Here is a 17,474-nt window from a genome sequence, read left to right on the forward strand (position 1 = left end):
ATTCGGATTCAAGAGGAAATTTTATATGAGAGGTGATGGTCAGGTGGCTACAATCAGAAAAATAATAATTTGGATAATTTATTTGTTTGTTTTACGGTATAACTCAAAAAGTTTTAAAGGGTCTTTACTCTATTATATAAGCAATTTAATCAGCTACCTTTCGGAAAATTTTCAGGCAAAAAAACAGTAAACTGGCCAAAAATAACTACCGTGACAAAGATGGTTAACTTACTTAAGTAATTTTTAAAATGTGCGGAACGAGCAATTATTTTATTATTTTATGCTAGAAAAGCGTCGTGTTTTGAATTTAATATTTATATATATTTTAAATTAATAAAATAGTGTTTCCTGCGGAAGGGTTTTTTGACTAATTGACACAAAAATATTATTTTTGTTGTTTTTTTTACGATTTCTAAGCACAGAGTAATAGTAGAAATGTCCGTCTAAAAGTCATATGCTTAATGTGTATATGGATATATGTAGGCATATAAATACATACAAGCTTGAAAGTTTAATCTTTTGATTGCTGAAAATAGAAAAATATAAATCAAATGAACATTTACACACATATTTACATACATATTGTACACCTGTTAAAAATGTATAAATTCATTGAATACAAATAAATATGTTAATTAAAAATTCTATACCTTACCATTGCGCAACGGCTTGTTTTTAATGAAAATTTAAAGTTATGTAAAAAAACTGCTTTCAACTTTAGAATCGACAATTTTAATTGTAAATCTGTGCCTTAAATTTTAGTAGGATGTTTTTTCGAAAACAATTTGGTTAAATTTTTTCTTTTTCGAGCAGGCAAAATTTTAGGAAAACGTACTGGCGGCACAAGCCAAGACCTTCTTCACCTGGTGTTTCCATCGAATAAGAGCGTTTTTTCTCTAATTGACTTTTCAGTAGCTTGTGAAGTCGACATACATACATACTTCGTATGGTCCTTCCACAACTAATTTGGGCAGGACAACCGTTGCAGATGCGGCTACTTTGTTGTTAATTCTCTAGTTTTTAAAGAAGTTGCACCTCGGGGACTTAGCTCTGCAGCTATACTTGTATAGAGATCAATCCCTACGTAGAAATTACCGTACTGAGAAAATTCTAAATCGAGTGATAGCCGGGCTGCACTCAAGGACTTCTCATAATTTGATGTCAAGTCTTACATGGTTTTTGAGTGCATTGATGGGCTGAATGTCCTGTCGGAGCACAAAGATGTCTAACTACTTTCAGTACCAGTTAGCATAGGAGTTGAGGGTAACGAGGAAATAGACCTTCTAGCCAGAACGGCGGCCGCCTCATTTCCTACAAGGCCAGAGCCTTTCCTTGCGATCGGATCTAGCACAATCCAGGAAGAGCTAAGGAAGCAGGGGAACAGTCTGGGAGATCAATACTGTCGTAAAATCGTAGGTCAATGCCAACCGAAATGCTTACTGAGAGGCCACAACCTTACAAGGAACAGGATTTCTAATGGGGCACTGTAGACTGATAGGTCACCTGTACACGCCAGGCATCAGATCGCACGAGCTAAGTCATTTGTATGAATCGATCGAGGATACTTCTTTACACCTGTTCCCGATTGCGAGGGACGGGTGAGGCAAGTAGGCCAACACTGGCCAAGTGTTGAACTCATACAATCGCTAACCTCTGGAGATCTCTTCAAATTTCTGGGACCTCTAGGGTTGGATGAGGTCCTACAAATTGCTGCAACAAAATAACGATCTGATACAATGCTTGGTCCTCGGATCGTACGTGCGTCGAATAAAATAAATAGAAGCTTACCTTCCGTCTATCACAAAATTATCGTTTTGGTTTCTCGTATTTCGACCTGGAGCCGTGTAACTTGATGGATCTTTTCAGCCACAGTCCGTTTTTAAATATCCGATTAGATCAAAAAGTTTACACTGTAGAGTATGGATTTTTCTCCTATTTGTATTATGGCCTCCGAATGACTGATGCCTTTTTGTAGGAAAGCTGTTTCACGCCAAAAGTATATCCAGTGGCTTGCTTGGTATTGACCAGGCATCCAAAAAAAATGATTTTGTCTAAGTTTTTTACGCTGACGAACCACTGTCTGTATGTGTAAGTAGTGAAATATGATTGCGATTTTTGAAAACGACAATGACGCAGGCAACCATTTTGTCGATCATAATTCACTTAGTCGTGATTCATTAACTTTATGTCCGTTCACTTTCTAATGTACAAAAAAATAATCACCTTTGGACAATCATAGTTATGTACAAGTATTTCATAAATTTTCATTTCAAAAATGTCAAGACAACATCGCACATGTTGTTGCTACTGGCTAAACATATAAATATTGTTAATTAAGTATTTGCTCATTGACTTCAACTAGTGTGAATGGAAAAAGTAAACACAAGCATTCAAGTACTATTTCCACAGTATTTCATATACACAAGTACATATTGCTCTATGTATATATGTATATGTATGTACGCTCTTAACCGCTGGATTAATGTGCCATTGAATACATTCTCCATTTTAAATCACTACATACGCATTCGATTGGATTTGGTTATCTAACTCATAGCCGTTGTCGAGATTTTGATTTATATATTTAATAAATACAGCAGAAATTTGTTTTTAATAATAAGCGATTGTATATAGATAAAGCTTTTACCTATTTAATTCATGAACCATTAGTGAATTTGCGCTCGACTAGCTTTGCAGTTGAATGGATTCACTCGCTTGCGTGGTCTAGGATTATAAGCGCCGAACTAAGAGAGGACTTGAAAAGGATTCAAACAAAATGACCGCGGAAATTAATAAAGGTGAAGGTCTACTTAGTGTGATTTAAAAAGTCTTTTGAGTAAGATAATCGATGTTGTGATTTTAACTACATAAGTATGTGTGACATCGCGTTCAAGCATGGTGCTGCCCCGAAACTGGCGCATTTGGTGGAAAAAAAACAATAATTAATCGCGCTACTTTATAATAATACAGCTGAATAAAAAACGTAGAGCTGAATGTTGATTAAAAAAAAATGCCCTCGAGTTCTCTTGAATCTAAGGCTCGTGAAAGCAAGGCAGCATTTTGAAAATAACAATAATTTGTATCCCTTGTAGGGGAAGTAGCCACTGACATACAGTCAGTCAATAAAGTTTAGGTACAGCGAATTTTTCGCAATACGGGCAACTATTTTTTAAGTATTTTGTTTTTCGCTAATTTTTTATAAAAATATGGTTGATTCTACAACAAAAACCACAAAATCCTGAAAAATTTCATTCAAATATTGCAATTTACGCTCTCTAGAAAAAAGCTGGGTAAGCAGTTTTTTAGCCCATTCAATTTTAGGGTAATAAAGTGCAGGTTTGAGGAAGCTAGGACTTACCATTGATTTTTGGGAAATTGTTTTGTTGAAGGTATCGCACATTTTTTCCTTATAACAAAATTATCAAACAATATTTTATATGGAGAAAGTGAGCGACACCTTCAACAAAAAAAAAAAAATGCTAAAAACCAATGGGAAGTCCTAGCTACCTCAAACTTGCACTTTGTGGCAGGCCGCTATCTATTTTTTTTCCTTTCTTTCCCCCTACGAAAAGCTGAGCGGAGCTACGAAAGTCCAGCACAGTTTTTAAATTCAGGGTGAAGGAATAAAAGACTTTGATTATTTCTCATCTTAGGATCCATAAAAACCGCGTGGTCACTGAAATTGCAGCCTAAAAGAGCCCAACGAAGCAAAAAACCAGAAGTAAGGGCTTAAATGTATATTTTTTCCCGAAGTTTCGAAGTTTGGTTTAAAATTGTTATAAATTGGCTCTCAGACGGCCTAGAGACTTCTATTTTGAATTGCACTAAAACGCACGAATTATTCGAGGGATATAAAATTACGTGAAGGATGCACAGCTGCATTTTTTTAAATTAAGATGTTAAATATTTTTTTTCCAATTTTGAACAGTGGCGGGGGAATTCTGCGTTGGTAATAAAAATTTTGTTACCGGTAAATAAAGTTCCTAGTAATTTTTAAACCCTTTTCGCATTCTGCGCTCTGGTAAATTTTGTTACATTCTCATAAGATGGTAACAAAATATTGCTCCGTGAAGTATGCAACACCAGAATTTATACAAAATTTCATAGCTGAATTGCTGAATAGATTAAATTGTTACCAAGGTAAGTACTTAGAATTGCGGTTACAGGAGGTGTGGAGGTTCGGTACCAAGCGGAATAGGCCTGTTAAGGTGCTGTCATATAATATCTAATGCATCATGTCATGGGATGCCATGACAATAATAGGTGTGTGTGGTGAGTTTAGGTGTGGCAGGTTAAGATGTGGTCAGTCAAAATGTGGTTAATTTAAGCGTGGTAAATTCAAGTGTGGAGAATTCAGATGTTGTGAATTAACGTGTGGTTAGTTTGGTGTGGCGGTGATTTCTCTCTCTAGCTACATATATATAGCCTTTTCTTTATAATTACTTTGTCTTAATCTTTTTTACTTTATATATATCTTTACTTTTATTGCTATCCCCATCCTCAGATTTTTTCTCATATTTATGTATCTTTGTTTTTAAGTTTGTATTTATTATTTTCTTTATTTACATATTCACCTTCACCTTTGTCCTTGTATACAAAAGATAAGTGTTTAAATTTACCTTGGTCTTCATTTTTGCCTTTATCTTTACGCTTCTTTGTTTATGTTTCTGTAGTTACCTTTATTCTTATCTTCATCTATGTACTCACCTTTACTCTCTTTTCTGTAATAATCTCAATCTTAATCTAGTTCTTAAATCACTTACTAGCACGTTTTTAAGCACCTGTTTACGTCCTAACCATTTCCGTTGGTCATACGGCTGCTATACGCGTCTAACGACCAATTTCAAGTTCAGCACGGTGGTAGTCATACAAATAAAGATTTAATGTATGAACGAGAACATTAGACTGGTTACAAAATAGACTAGTTGTTTTCTAAAACCCCTAGTGAAATATTTTCGGGGCAGTGAAAAAGATGCCTGTCGAAATTTAGATTTAGAGGGCGCTCATTGTGAGTATATATTTTCAATATAAATAACACAGAAAGAATTTGATAATTTAAGATAAATGATCTTTTTTTCAAAGAAATGATGTATTGTGGAATGATTTTCTGTTTCGGCGTTGTGCCATTTTCAGTCTAAGTTTTTGAAAAATTTTACAAGGGATGACGTAACCTGTCATTCGTATTGTTCCACAATACATCATACTTGTACCCTATCGGAAACACCAATTACGAAAATGAGAAAATTATGATATTAACGAATAAGTTTAAACATTTTGGAGAAAATTAAAACCAAAGCGTAAAATTTTATACTTGTTCGACTTCAATCTTGAATAATTTTTAGCGACGTGAATTTATGGAATAATTATTCGGGACATTTTTAAAACCTTTGCTTCAATGTAAATCTTCATATGATAATAGGGCTACGATTTTGGCAGGCGTCATTTTCCACTGTTCCGAAAATATCTCACAAGGCATTTTGAAAAAAATTCTATTTTTTTTAACCAGTCTTATGTACATATGCATGTCTTCCCCGAATATCAGTGAACCATACCTTTCGTCTTGGTAATTTTATCATTTAGAGCAATTTTGAATTACACCAATTAAAAATGGTCTAATGGCACCAGACCCTAGTTGCCTTTTGTTCGAATTTAAAAAAAAATACTTTTAAGCATAATAGACTGAAATTCAGTAATTGAAGGTATTGCATGAAAACCCTCTCCCAAATTAGTCTACACCTGAAACACACACCGAAAAAACAGCGGATTTGTTTTGTTGATGAAAAGGCAGTTACTTTTTTTTCCTATGGGGCAGCACACACACCAAAAAAACATGCGTTGTGACTGACGCAAAATGAGAGTTAATCATACAATGTCCATAGTGTAAATCACAACAAATCGTGGCATTGTGTTTTAACAGTCATAAAGATTAGCTGCAAGAAGCAGGCGCTCTATATATCACTGTTCAACTCAAGTGGTAAGGTTTTGCAGCTGATCGCAACTCAATTATTTTTTTACTTTCTACAATATTAACTACAAACTATGTAACAAATTTAGTCATTATCAGCGTATATGTATGTACATATGATTGTTTTAAATTTTATTTAACACCATAATTCTTTTAAATTTCCAGGTCCCTTGCTCGGCCAACGTCATCTGCAAGTGTTTCTTTTATTCACCTCGATTGTTGTAAATGTTGTGATGAAATATAATGCCAGCGTTGCTGTTGTTGCCATGACCGACGCAGAAACGACAAATCCTAACTTTCCCGTAAGTACCCACCACACTCGTTCTACATACTCTTAAGGCCAAATCACACGACACATTTGTACACTTTGGCAGTCACAAAATGGTGTTTTACAAATTTTTTTTTCGAGGAAGAGTTCAACACAATAAATGAAATTCCCAATTAACACCACCCTGTCACTATCAAGATGTGCAAATGTACCTAACGTGTAATTTGGGCTTTGAGCCCATTTTATTATTAAAAAAAAAATCGCTTTCTTCTTGTTAGGAATATGACTGGAGTGATATGCACAAATCATATATTCTCTCAAGCTTCTTTTGGGGCTACTTCATTACACAATTTCCAGGCGGTTATTTGTGTCGACGATTTGGCGCCAAACGCACGATGCTCATATCCACGCTGGGCTCTTCAGTACTGGGACTTTTGCCACCCTTCTGCGTCAGCTGGGGCGGTTGGGGTATTTACTGTGGCATACGCGTAGCTCAAGGCTTCTTCCAGGGTTTTATGTTTCCCTGTGTGCATGCGCATCTGGCCGCCTGGTGTCCGGTGAGTGAACGCAATCGATTGGGCGCCTTAGCCAATACGGGCATCGAATGTGGTACGCTGCTCTCGATGTTTTTGAGTGGCATACTTTCTGCCTCCAGCATTGGTTGGCCCAGCCTGTTTTATGTTTCCGCTGGCATGGGTTTTGTATGGTGTGCGGCTTGGATATTTTTAGCCGCCAATGAGCCGCACGAATCGAAATTCATTACGACAGCTGAACTCAATTATATTGAGGCAGCGAAGAATGCTAGCAAAAAAATTGAAGCGGGTGAAATAGAGCATAAGGTACCGGTACCGTGGCGCGCAATTCTCACATCTCTTCCGCTTTGGGCTTTGGTTGTGGCACGTACAGCCCATTCGTGGGGTTTCTCGACGCTGCAGGCCGAGATACCAGCTTACATGAAAGGTGTGCTCAACATGGATATGAAGAGCAATGCTTTTTACTCAGCGCTGCCGTATCTGGCGACGTGGTGCATGGCCTACGTGTATCTGATTGTATCGGATGTTCTCCTGAATCGCAATATACTCTCACTCACTGCCATACGTAAGACTTTCAACACACTAGCTCTCTGGGTACCCGCTGTAATGCTTATAGCAGTTGGATATCTGGATGAGGAGCAAAAGACTTTGGCCATCGCCTTGATGACTGCAAATGTGGGCGTGAATTCTGGCTCCACCATTGGAAGTGCACTGAACACAATCGATCTATCGCCGAACTATGCGGGCATACTCATGGGCATCGTGAACACAGCGGCGAATGTGGTACCCATTCTTACGCCGCTGCTCGTCGGCGTTGTGGTGACTGATGAGGTATGCATAAGATTGAATTTTGAACTTAAAAAATTTATGATTTTTGTTTATTTTTCCTAACCCACTAAATTTTCAGCACAATCGCTCGCAATGGCAAATTGTGTTTATTATTTCGGCCGCAGTCTTCGCGCTTGGTAACTTGTTTTATTTAGTTTTTGGTAAAATGGAATTACAACCATGGGATGACGTAAATTTTCTGCCATCTAAAAACTCGAACATAACTGATGCAGCAGAAAAGTATGACAAATCTGTAATGAGTGAAAAGCCGAAGAGTTTGGAGTTGAAAGAGTAACAAATTAAGAAGCCTTGAATGAACTGCCCGTAATTTTAGTACATAGAAGTTTAAGTTTGTAAATATGTATAAATGCCGTTGTATGGCGTTAGACATATTAAGTAAAGATATAAATTTTTAGATATCAAAATCCAAACTACAGAGTTATGATTTGGCTCCCAATATCGTGTTCACGACTTCGAAAGCATTTTGGTTGATTATTTAATGTAAATATTTAAATTAACTAAAAATTACCATAATATAAATAAATTACATTTTGCATGAAAATCCATGATACCTCAGACTCGACTGTTTTATCGATTTTTGGCACGCTCATAATTTTGAAGAAATTTTTATTTTTTTTTTTTTTAATTCTTAAGTACATTCTGTCAACTGTAGTATGAAATTAGGCTGTGTACAAAATTTTAGCCAGATCGAGGTACATCACCCTGTTTTAATTATCTTTAAGTTGAATGAGTGATAAAACTATAAATCCAAAATTCCCTTAGTAAAATCCAGGCCTGCTAATGTAATCCAGGCTGAATACCTCTATTTGTCCGTTCCCCGATGTTCTGAGGTTTAGGGTGTATTCGATCGAATATGATTTAATAGCAAGAGAGCTCTCCCGGGAGCGCGTTTATGTGAATAAACTACCAGCTATGGAGCATATGAAATTTTCATAATGAAAACTATAATTTTTCATTTGGCCGATATAGTAATAATAGATTGGCGCTTACACATATGTTTATGTGTTTGGCCGAGCTTCTCCTCCGATTTGGGGCGTGCCACTTGATGTTGTCACACAATTGTATTTTTATGAGAAACGGTTTTTCGCGGCAGAAATACATTCGGAGGTTTGCCATTGCCTGCCGAGGGACTACCGCTATTAAGAAAAACCCTTTTTATATATTTTTTTGCGATGTTACTTTGACCAGGGCTTGAACCCAGGCTAGCGGAGTGGTAGCGCGCACTACCTACCACTACAACACCGCGGCCGCTATCGCGCAACACTTATTTATGTACGCTAGGGTGGTCATTAAAAATATCAGCATCTAAATTTTGTATGGGTCCGCCCATTTATTTTGCTGTACGCACGAGTGATTAAAAAAAATTTAAAAACTTAACACACAGTTTTAGGTGTCGCCGCTACCTGGTTTTGACAAGAATTAATTTTTTTTTAAATAGCAAAAATTCGGCAAAATAGCGTCTTGCGCATTTCATATTAAATCTCCATCTGCTTCTATCCTAGTTATGTAGATTTCGCGCTTTAACGCATGTTGCTAAAGTAATGAAAAAAATGTTTGATCTCCCTTATCGCTAACTACTTTTTGTAATACTATTGCCTGTAAGTAGAGTTGACAAAAAAAAAATAAAATAATCGATTAATTAATCATAGGACTAAACACAAGCCAAAAAAAATTAATTGCAATTATTGAGACACTGATTACAGTGACTATTCACAATAACATTTCTCCATAAAAAAACTCGAATTCTCTTGTTAATTAGCCTTAAATAAAATAAAACGAGTATCTTTAACGCCTATATTTATTTATTATTTAACTAGTTTTGCAAAAACAAAAGTTCGAAAAATTAAAATTAAAATAAATTAAAAGAAGAAGATCAAAGAAGAATAGTCAAAACTGATCAAAACGTCACGCTGCAATAATTTTGCACATTGATATATTGGCGAGCATATCCTAATAGCTATATTTCAGTTTCTAAACAATTTTTCTTCGTAGTGCACCCAGCAGACGCGGCTGTTTTGATAAAAATAATCGCTTTTTGGTTAAAAATAATCTTAAGATTCAGATACCTCGTGCCCTAAAAACCTCTAGGAAGGTCTTTTGGTGGTGTAAATATTTATATTTTAATTACTTTTAATTATATGATATATATCAGTGCACATTACATTTATCTTAAAATGCTCTTAAGAAAGCAATTTTAATTTTGTGGTAATATTATCTTTCATCCTTTTCGGCACTATTTTTGCAGTCCATTAGGCGCATTTTGAAATTTTGAAATTCCATCACTGGTGCCAACAAAATGTGAGTAGTTCTTCGATAGTCCGTAAAGTTTTGGGTGAACAATTTTTATTTCCTCAAGCTTGACCAACTTGCCTATATACGGCTTATTTAATTATTATTAATAATCGATTAATGAAACACAAAACTCCGTTACAATTAAATAGTAAATTGGACAAAAATAATCGATTAATTCGCTGCCATCCCTACTTGTAAGCTTATCGGACCCTTTACAGACCATAATGCTCTTTTTTCCATCAAGTAGGCAGTACAAATTGATAGATTATCAAAAATGTTTTACGCCACTTTCGAACGGCAAATGGATTTTATGAGAAGCTTTTTTATTGTAGAAATACACTCGGAGGGACGATCACTTTTTGAAAAATATAAACAGTAGACTTGATATTAGAAAAGTTACACCGAAATACTTTATATCCTCAGCAAGTACCTTTTTCTTTTTCACCAACACTTCCTTTCTAAGGCTAACCGTAGCCTAAGGCATCATTTTCGTTCAACTATCAAAATACTGGAATACCAAAGCGGGGGCAAATTTTTTTATTTGAGAGCGCGGAAATTGAAAGCCAATCAAATTTTTCGAAGGGCGGGTAAGAAATTTGGTAAGAATATTAGTTATTGGTGAATGAAAAATCTAAATTTTATTTTACGATTCACTAATAATAAAGAATTTTAGAAGCATTTATGTAGGTAGCGCTCATACATACTACTATTGTTCAGGCAGTTCCTATTAGATATAAATTCACTATTCACTAAATACGTCAAAACACCCAACGGACCCAATGCGCCCAAATCATAGCGCAACCAGTAGAACGCGAAACTTGACACGGCAAAATTCTCGCATACGAATCGAAAAACGTCAGCGAAATGATTCATATGCAGTGTTGCCAGAAGAAAATTTCGTTTAGAGAAAAACGGTCGAAAAAAAGAAAAAATATATGTATATATTTTATTGCCAGCCGAAGTGCGCGCGCTTAACTGACTAACCAGAATGTTGAGGTTGTGGTATGTAGCAAGAGCTGTCAAAATTTAAAATACACTAAATACTTTAAACTGCCCATTACTGCACTGTAGCTGTGGTTGTGGTGTATTATTGCTGATGTAGCTAGCGAAATAGTTGTGGCTGTGGTACTACATTCTGGTTAGCCAGTTATTGATATTCTTAAGACTGGCTTGTTACTTACATTAATCTTAGTGCTATTTACACTAGCGCTTTTCCATGCGCTACAGCGACTATGGAGCGATCTTTTAGTACACTTCGTAGAGTAAAAATCTGGCTCAGAACACAACAGGAGACGAAAGGCTTTCTGGATTATGCCTTATGAGCGTCCATAGAAAACTCGTTACCGAAAACCGCGAGATGTTTCAGGAGAAAATAATCGAAAACTTTTCCGAAAAACCGATTAAATAAATATACAAATATTTTTAACAAGTATATTTCGTTTTGCCCCTCCTTACATCAGATCCTGGCTACGCCCTGGCCAGGTTTACGAAAGCAATGCAAGTGAAACATGATTTCTTTTCTTCCAATTTAATATGCAAACTTACAGAACGAAAACAATTATTCTTCACTTAAATTGCTGGTGAACGATGCGTTCTACTGTAAAGGTCTTGGATTTTTTTGTATTTGTAGAGAATTAAACGCTCTATACAAAAAAAAGTCTGAAGTCATTTTTCGATAAGTCAACTCGGTCAAAAGTTATTCAAGGTCAAATTCGAATTCACCATTAAACAAAACCAATTAAGTTTCAAGTTTCCAAAATTTTTGTTATAATTTTTAATAGCTATCGGCAATTTGTGTAAATCACTTTTTATTTTTGCTAATCGTACTTTTACATGCATCAACAAAGATTGCAATCACTAATCGTATTAAAACATCTTTGCTCTACACATGTTAGCGTGCGTACTATAAACTAATAAAAAAGGTTTATTTTTAATTAATGCCAATTCTACAGAAACCAGATGTTGCCAATCGTAAGTAAACAACTGTTAAACGTGAGTAAGAGCTTAACTGACAATATATGTCAACGTATCATTTAATAGCTATTTAGTAGTCACAATTGACAACTCAGAGAATGAGTAAATACCTGAGTAGTTACATATTTTAACTGTATTTCTATAGAGCAGATAAACTCTTAAATTTTAAAAGAATTTTTTATTAACATAGATGATTTTATTGCGAGTAAATTGAAGTTGGATTATTCTTGAATGAGTTGAGTTGAATGACTGCGGCAACGCAGCACAGTCACTGAACGGTGAAGTTGGGGATGTGAGAAACGCTTTACAAAAGAATTGAGTAGTGTTAGATATTTGCTCTCAAGCCACTACCTATGGTAGAAACTTGTTTATTGAATGATTTTTCATTTGACTTGCAAAAGCATTTTCTATTTATCAAATAATAGCCAAAACCATGCGTGCGTTGCCACTAGGGGTGTTAATCCCGAGATCCCGGCCTATTTTTTCAAATCTTTCTTTTTTTTAAATAAACATTTGTTCAATTCCGTCTCTTGATTGTAGAATTTGCATACTTGAAAATTTTGAAAATCGACAAAATGGCAGCGGTTTTTGGAAAAATAAAAAAATGGGAGAAATTTTCTCGAAAACATCATTTAAAATTTTCTTGAAAATTTGTTTATGGTTACTAGATAAACCCACTAAAACGCCTCAAAAGCCGTAACATTTTTTTTCTGAAAATAAGAAGACTCAGTATTTTGGGTAATGTAGCGCCATACATGATGCATATGGGGCGTTCCACACCAAAATGGACGGGGTTCACATTTCATGTTTTTGATTTGTTTCAGCTTTTTAGGGTTGATGTATAAACATAAATAATAAATAAATATGAAATTGAAGCTTGATTAAGACATTTTAAAAAAACTTTACAGCGCAAAACGCAAAAACAAATCGATTTAATAGTTTTCCAAATATCTCGAGAACGGGGACAGGAAAAAATTCGAAAAAAATCACACATACACACATCAAAATTCTCTTTGAAAAGAAATATTTTTTTAATTAATTAATTTAATTTTACGCATAACAATTTTTTGATAAAAAAATTAGTTTTTGAAAATATGCCAGCTCAAAAAAAATTAAAAAAATCCCATTGGTAGCTCTGAGTATTGCGCAATATTTAGGTAAAGTATTATGGCGCGCACTCTACAGTAATTTGAGTTATGACTTTGTTTTACACCAAAGTGGAGTAAAATGAGTACATTACGAATTTAAAATTTATTAATTTTTTTTTAGAATTTTTTTGAGTATGCAGTTTTGTAGCCCATTGAATTTTAGTAAAGAAATGCAAGTTTTAAACAATTACAAAACTGTCGTTATTTTTTTCATTTTCTTTGAAAATGGTTTTACGCATTTTCTTTCATAAGCTAAAGGTGCAAAAAGCCGTCAGCATAAAAATATTATAAATCATCGCCAAGTATGCAAATATAGAGCATCAAAAACACTTCTATAATAAAAAAAAAACGAATTTAAATATATGGATTTTTGAAGAAACAAGAAAAATTGGAAAAAATCGTTAGCCGTTTTTATCTAAAACTACGCTTTGCCCTAAAATTTTCAAATGCTCCTAACTCAGCGAATTTTTTTTTTGTAAAACAAAAAAATACGTGTCTCTTTATTTGTCATAAAAAAGATGAAAAGTCATATTAAACTTGATTTCGAATTTTGAACCCATTCACCCTGCATGAATTGAAATAGCATCAGCCTATAGTATGTATGTTTGTGAATATTTTGGTTTTTTTTCTTAAAAAATTTGCTTGTAAAATGCTTTCATCAACTGGTTTGCTGATATGCCTACTAAAAGGTGAATATAACATTTATGCAAATACCGAACTTGTTTAGACTAATGTACGTTTGTATTCATAAATTAAATGAACAAAAGTATATGAAGCCCCAACCGACAAAAATGCGTAAGCGAAATTTTTTCAAAATTTTATTTTTGATGCATAAATGCATCTGGATGCTCTGGGAACATTTCTGCATAAACAATTTTTGTTTTGTTTTTAAATGTCGCTTACGTCTTTTTGGCGGTTAGGGCCCGATATGTATGTACATATTTGCTAAATAAATAAAAATCTTTAAGCAAATGTTTTTTTTTTTAAATTTACTGTACACATTATTTTCGACTCCAAAAAAGTTTGCAACCAGCGTATATGTACATACATACATACTATGTATGTATGAATATCTTTGATTTCAGCTGCAATTTCAAAATCAATTCACTGGCGATGACTGCTGCGCTGATTACGAATAGAGAACAACTCAAATAAGCAAGAACAACTGCTGTTTTGAAGTAAATGCATACAATGTTTGTTATTAAGAAATTATTTTCATTTGTAAGTTGCAATTCGAGGTATTAAGAAGCTGTAAACGGGCGAAAGAAAGTAAAAGTTTTCCAATAAACGAAAACAATAAGTTGAAATTTTGAGGTGAAAATAAAGCGGGAAAATCGGAATTTAGCGAAAAGTGGGTGAAACTGGAATTGCAATGGATGAAAAAAGTATGAGAAAATTCGAGTGTAATTTTGAGCTGAGCAATGAAAGTTTTAAAACTTGGTTAGACAAATAAAATATTGTCATTCAAAAGCATTCGAAATGTGTTTAATGTGTTTTGCAATCGTTTTCTAAATAATTTTGTGGTGAAGGTTGTGGTTTAGGATTTTACATACATATTTTTGTACATATGTATGTACCTCTATTTAAAATTTCAATGCTCGTGTTGTCACTATTTGATGGCGATGCAGTAAAGACTTCGACGACATTAGCTGAAATATAATTCGAAAGTAAGGTGGCAACTCTACCTAAACATAAATATTTTTCTATTAATAATCACCAAGATTAAGATATAGGCCAAATTTTTCAGAGAGTTGCCACCCGTTCATAAACCTAAAATCAATTTAATTAACATGTTAAAGGCATGGTTTTATTATTTTATTAAACGAGAAAGCTTTAAGAAAGCTTCTTCCGGAAAATGGTTTTTAGAGCATTGCCACCTGTTTTTGAGTACAAAGTCAATTTAATTTATGAAATATTTTATATGGGAATCAAATCGAGGAGAGGTTTAAGGAAGCTTAATTTCGAAAACATTTTTGAATGGGGTTGCCATCTTTTTGGAAATTTTCAAAATAAATTTAATCAAAAAGTTAAATGATTTATTGTAACATGGGTGTCAAACGAAAAAGGTTTATGTAGGCTCTATTTCTAAACTATTTTTGAAGTGGGTTGCCATCTGTTTGGGAGGTCCAAATTAATTAAATTAACGAGACAAATTACATATTTTGTATTTGTATTAAAGGAGGGTTTGAAGGAAGCTTTATTTCAAAAATATTTTTGAAAAGGGTGGCCAGTAGTTATTTAACAAATTGCTAAATATTTTTTTTTTGTGGGTCTTAAACGAGTTAGATGTAAGAAAGGTTTATTTCGAAAATAATTTTGAAGAAGTTTGCCTTTTGTTTGGAAATTCTAAACCTATTTAATTAATGAGGTAAACGAAATATTTTGATGCATGGCTGGTTATCAAACGAGGGAAAGCTTTTTTTCGAAAATATTTTTTAAGAGAGTTGGCACCTCTTTCGAATTTCAACAACCATTTAATGAAGTTAAATCAAATATTTTAATATAGGTCACAAATATTGACTCTGTCTTCAAGTATAATTTGTATCCCATAATTCCTAGGAAGGGCAAATATCGACACTGCGTGAAAGCTTGAGTATTTACATAAGTATATCACACACCATCTTCAAAAAACGCACAACTGAAAAATCAGATTCGAAAATATAACTGCTTGTGGTTGGTATATGTTCAACAAAATTAATACAGTTATAATGGTAGACTTATAGCTATAAAATTGAATTGTGTCCACTTTGAAGAAGGTGTGCATATGTATGCAGGTATTTAACAAATATTTCAAATTAATAGACTTTTTTCTTTCAGCTGTTCGGTTTGGTCAACGTCACGTACAAATATTCCTTTTATTCACTGCCATAGTTGTCAATTATGTGGCGAAATTCAATGTTGGCGTAGCTGTGGTCGCTATGACCAATGCAGCGACCACAAATCCCAATTTTCCGGTAAGTTTTAATTCTCATACTATGTATAAACCAACCTACCATGCATGGCAATAAACTAAAAACCACCCAAAGGAATACAACTGGAGCGACATGGAAAAGTCATATATACTCTCGAGCTTTTTCTGGGGAAATTTCATCACACAGTTTCCCGGCGGCTATCTGTGTCGACGTCTGGGCGCCAAACGCACCATGTTCATTTCCACACTGGGTTCATCACTGTTGGCGCTCCTACCGCCACTATGCGTCAATTGGGGCGGCTGGAGTATTTACTGTGCCATACGCGTCATACAGGGCCTATTTCAAGGTTTTCTCTTCCCCTGCATACACGCGCATCTGGCCGCATGGTGTCCGATCAATGAACGCAATCGATTGGGCGCCTTAGCCAATACAGGCATCGAATGTGGTACGCTACTCGCGATGTTTGTGAGTGGCATGCTGGCGGCTTCCAGCATTGGTTGGCCGGGTATGTTTTATATCTCCGGTGGCATGGGTTTGATCTGGTGCGTTGCGTGGCTACTGCTGTCCGCCAATAAACCAAGTGAGTCGAAATTCATTACAACAGCTGAACTCAATTACATTGATGCGTCGAGAAGTAGTATTAGAAAAAAAGGGAATGAGGATGAAGTGCCGCCCACTGCGCCGGTGCCTTGGCATGCCATCTTAACCTCGCTGCCCTTCTGGGCTTTGGTTGTTGCACGTTCAGCGCATTCTTGGGGCTTCTCCACGCTGCAGGCCGAGATTCCGTCCTACATGAAAGGTGTGCTCGATATGGATATGCAGAGTAATGCTTTCTACTCTGCGCTACCCTATTTGGCGATGTGGTGCATGTCCTACGTGTATCTGATTGTGTCGGATGTGCTGCTGACGCAAAACATACTCTCACTCACTGCCATACGTAAGACTTTTAATACATTGTCGTTTTGGATACCTGCTATGGGGTTGATCTGCATTGGGCTGTTGGAAAATGATCAGAAAATATTCGCCATTGTACTGATGATGATTAGTGTGGGTATGAATGCTGGTGCCACCATCGGCAGCGCACTAAATACGATCGATCTGTCACCAAATCATGCCGGCATTTTGATGGGGATCGTTAATGCGGTGGCAAATGTGATACCCATAATTACGCCGCTGCTTGTCGGAGTTGTGGTAACCGATGAGGTGAGTATATGCTGGTTTTTAAGTAAAACGTTGTTCATTTATTATATTCAGTCCTTTTGCAGCATAGTCGTGAGCAATGGCAAATAGTGTTCATAATAGCCGCAGTGGTGTTTGCTTTGGGAAATTTGTTCTACTTAATTTTTGGTCGAATGGAATTACAGCCATGGGATGATAATGACCATCTACGGAGAAAGGAAGTTCAGAATAGGAAGCTGGCGAAAAGGTCCGATATGATGGCGTATAAGGAGAAACCTAACTGCGTTTTTGTTTTAAAAATGGTCAAACAAAACTTTGAATAATGATATCAATTTTAGTGTTTTCATAATAATA

At 35.3% G+C, this 17,474-nt stretch overlaps 2 protein-coding genes across 2 annotated transcripts; both read left to right on the forward strand.

Annotated features, from left to right (window-relative positions):
* The first annotated feature begins 2,776 nt into the window (after window positions 1–2,776).
* Window positions 2,777–7,893, forward strand: LOC118743026 (putative inorganic phosphate cotransporter). The gene is made up of 4 exons (XM_036475492.1): window positions 2,777–2,798; window positions 6,131–6,267; window positions 6,512–7,597; window positions 7,674–7,893. Exons 1-4 carry the CDS (start codon window positions 2,777–2,779, stop codon window positions 7,887–7,889), a joined length of 1,461 nt encoding a protein of 486 aa, XP_036331385.1. The 3' UTR covers window positions 7,890–7,893.
* A 7,900-nt stretch (window positions 7,894–15,793) lies between these two features.
* On the forward strand, window positions 15,794–17,443 carry LOC118743881 (putative inorganic phosphate cotransporter). Its single transcript, XM_036476644.1, has 4 exons — window positions 15,794–15,803; window positions 15,847–15,983; window positions 16,056–17,144; window positions 17,207–17,443. The coding sequence occupies exons 1-4, from the start codon at window positions 15,794–15,796 to the stop codon at window positions 17,441–17,443; spliced, it is 1,473 nt and encodes a 490-aa protein (XP_036332537.1).
* The last annotated feature ends 31 nt before the right edge of the window (window positions 17,444–17,474 follow it).

Source organism: Rhagoletis pomonella, unplaced genomic scaffold (genome assembly GCF_013731165.1).
Source record: "Rhagoletis pomonella isolate Grant_MI unplaced genomic scaffold, Rhpom_1.0 Rhpom_scaffold_00007, whole genome shotgun sequence".
Taxonomy (NCBI): domain Eukaryota; kingdom Metazoa; phylum Arthropoda; class Insecta; order Diptera; family Tephritidae; genus Rhagoletis; species Rhagoletis pomonella.

Coding starts and splice junctions, on each gene's coding strand:
- LOC118743026 (XM_036475492.1), top strand. CDS start 2,777: ATGACCGCGGAAATTAATAAAG. Junction 6,268..6,511: donor CGACAAATCCTAACTTTCCC/GTAAGTACCCAC, acceptor TCTTCTTGTTAG/GAATATGACTGGAGTGATAT. Junction 7,598..7,673: donor GCGTTGTGGTGACTGATGAG/GTATGCATAAGA, acceptor CTAAATTTTCAG/CACAATCGCTCGCAATGGCA.
- LOC118743881 (XM_036476644.1), top strand. Junction 15,984..16,055: donor CCACAAATCCCAATTTTCCG/GTAAGTTTTAAT, acceptor AACCACCCAAAG/GAATACAACTGGAGCGACAT. Junction 17,145..17,206: donor GAGTTGTGGTAACCGATGAG/GTGAGTATATGC, acceptor GTCCTTTTGCAG/CATAGTCGTGAGCAATGGCA.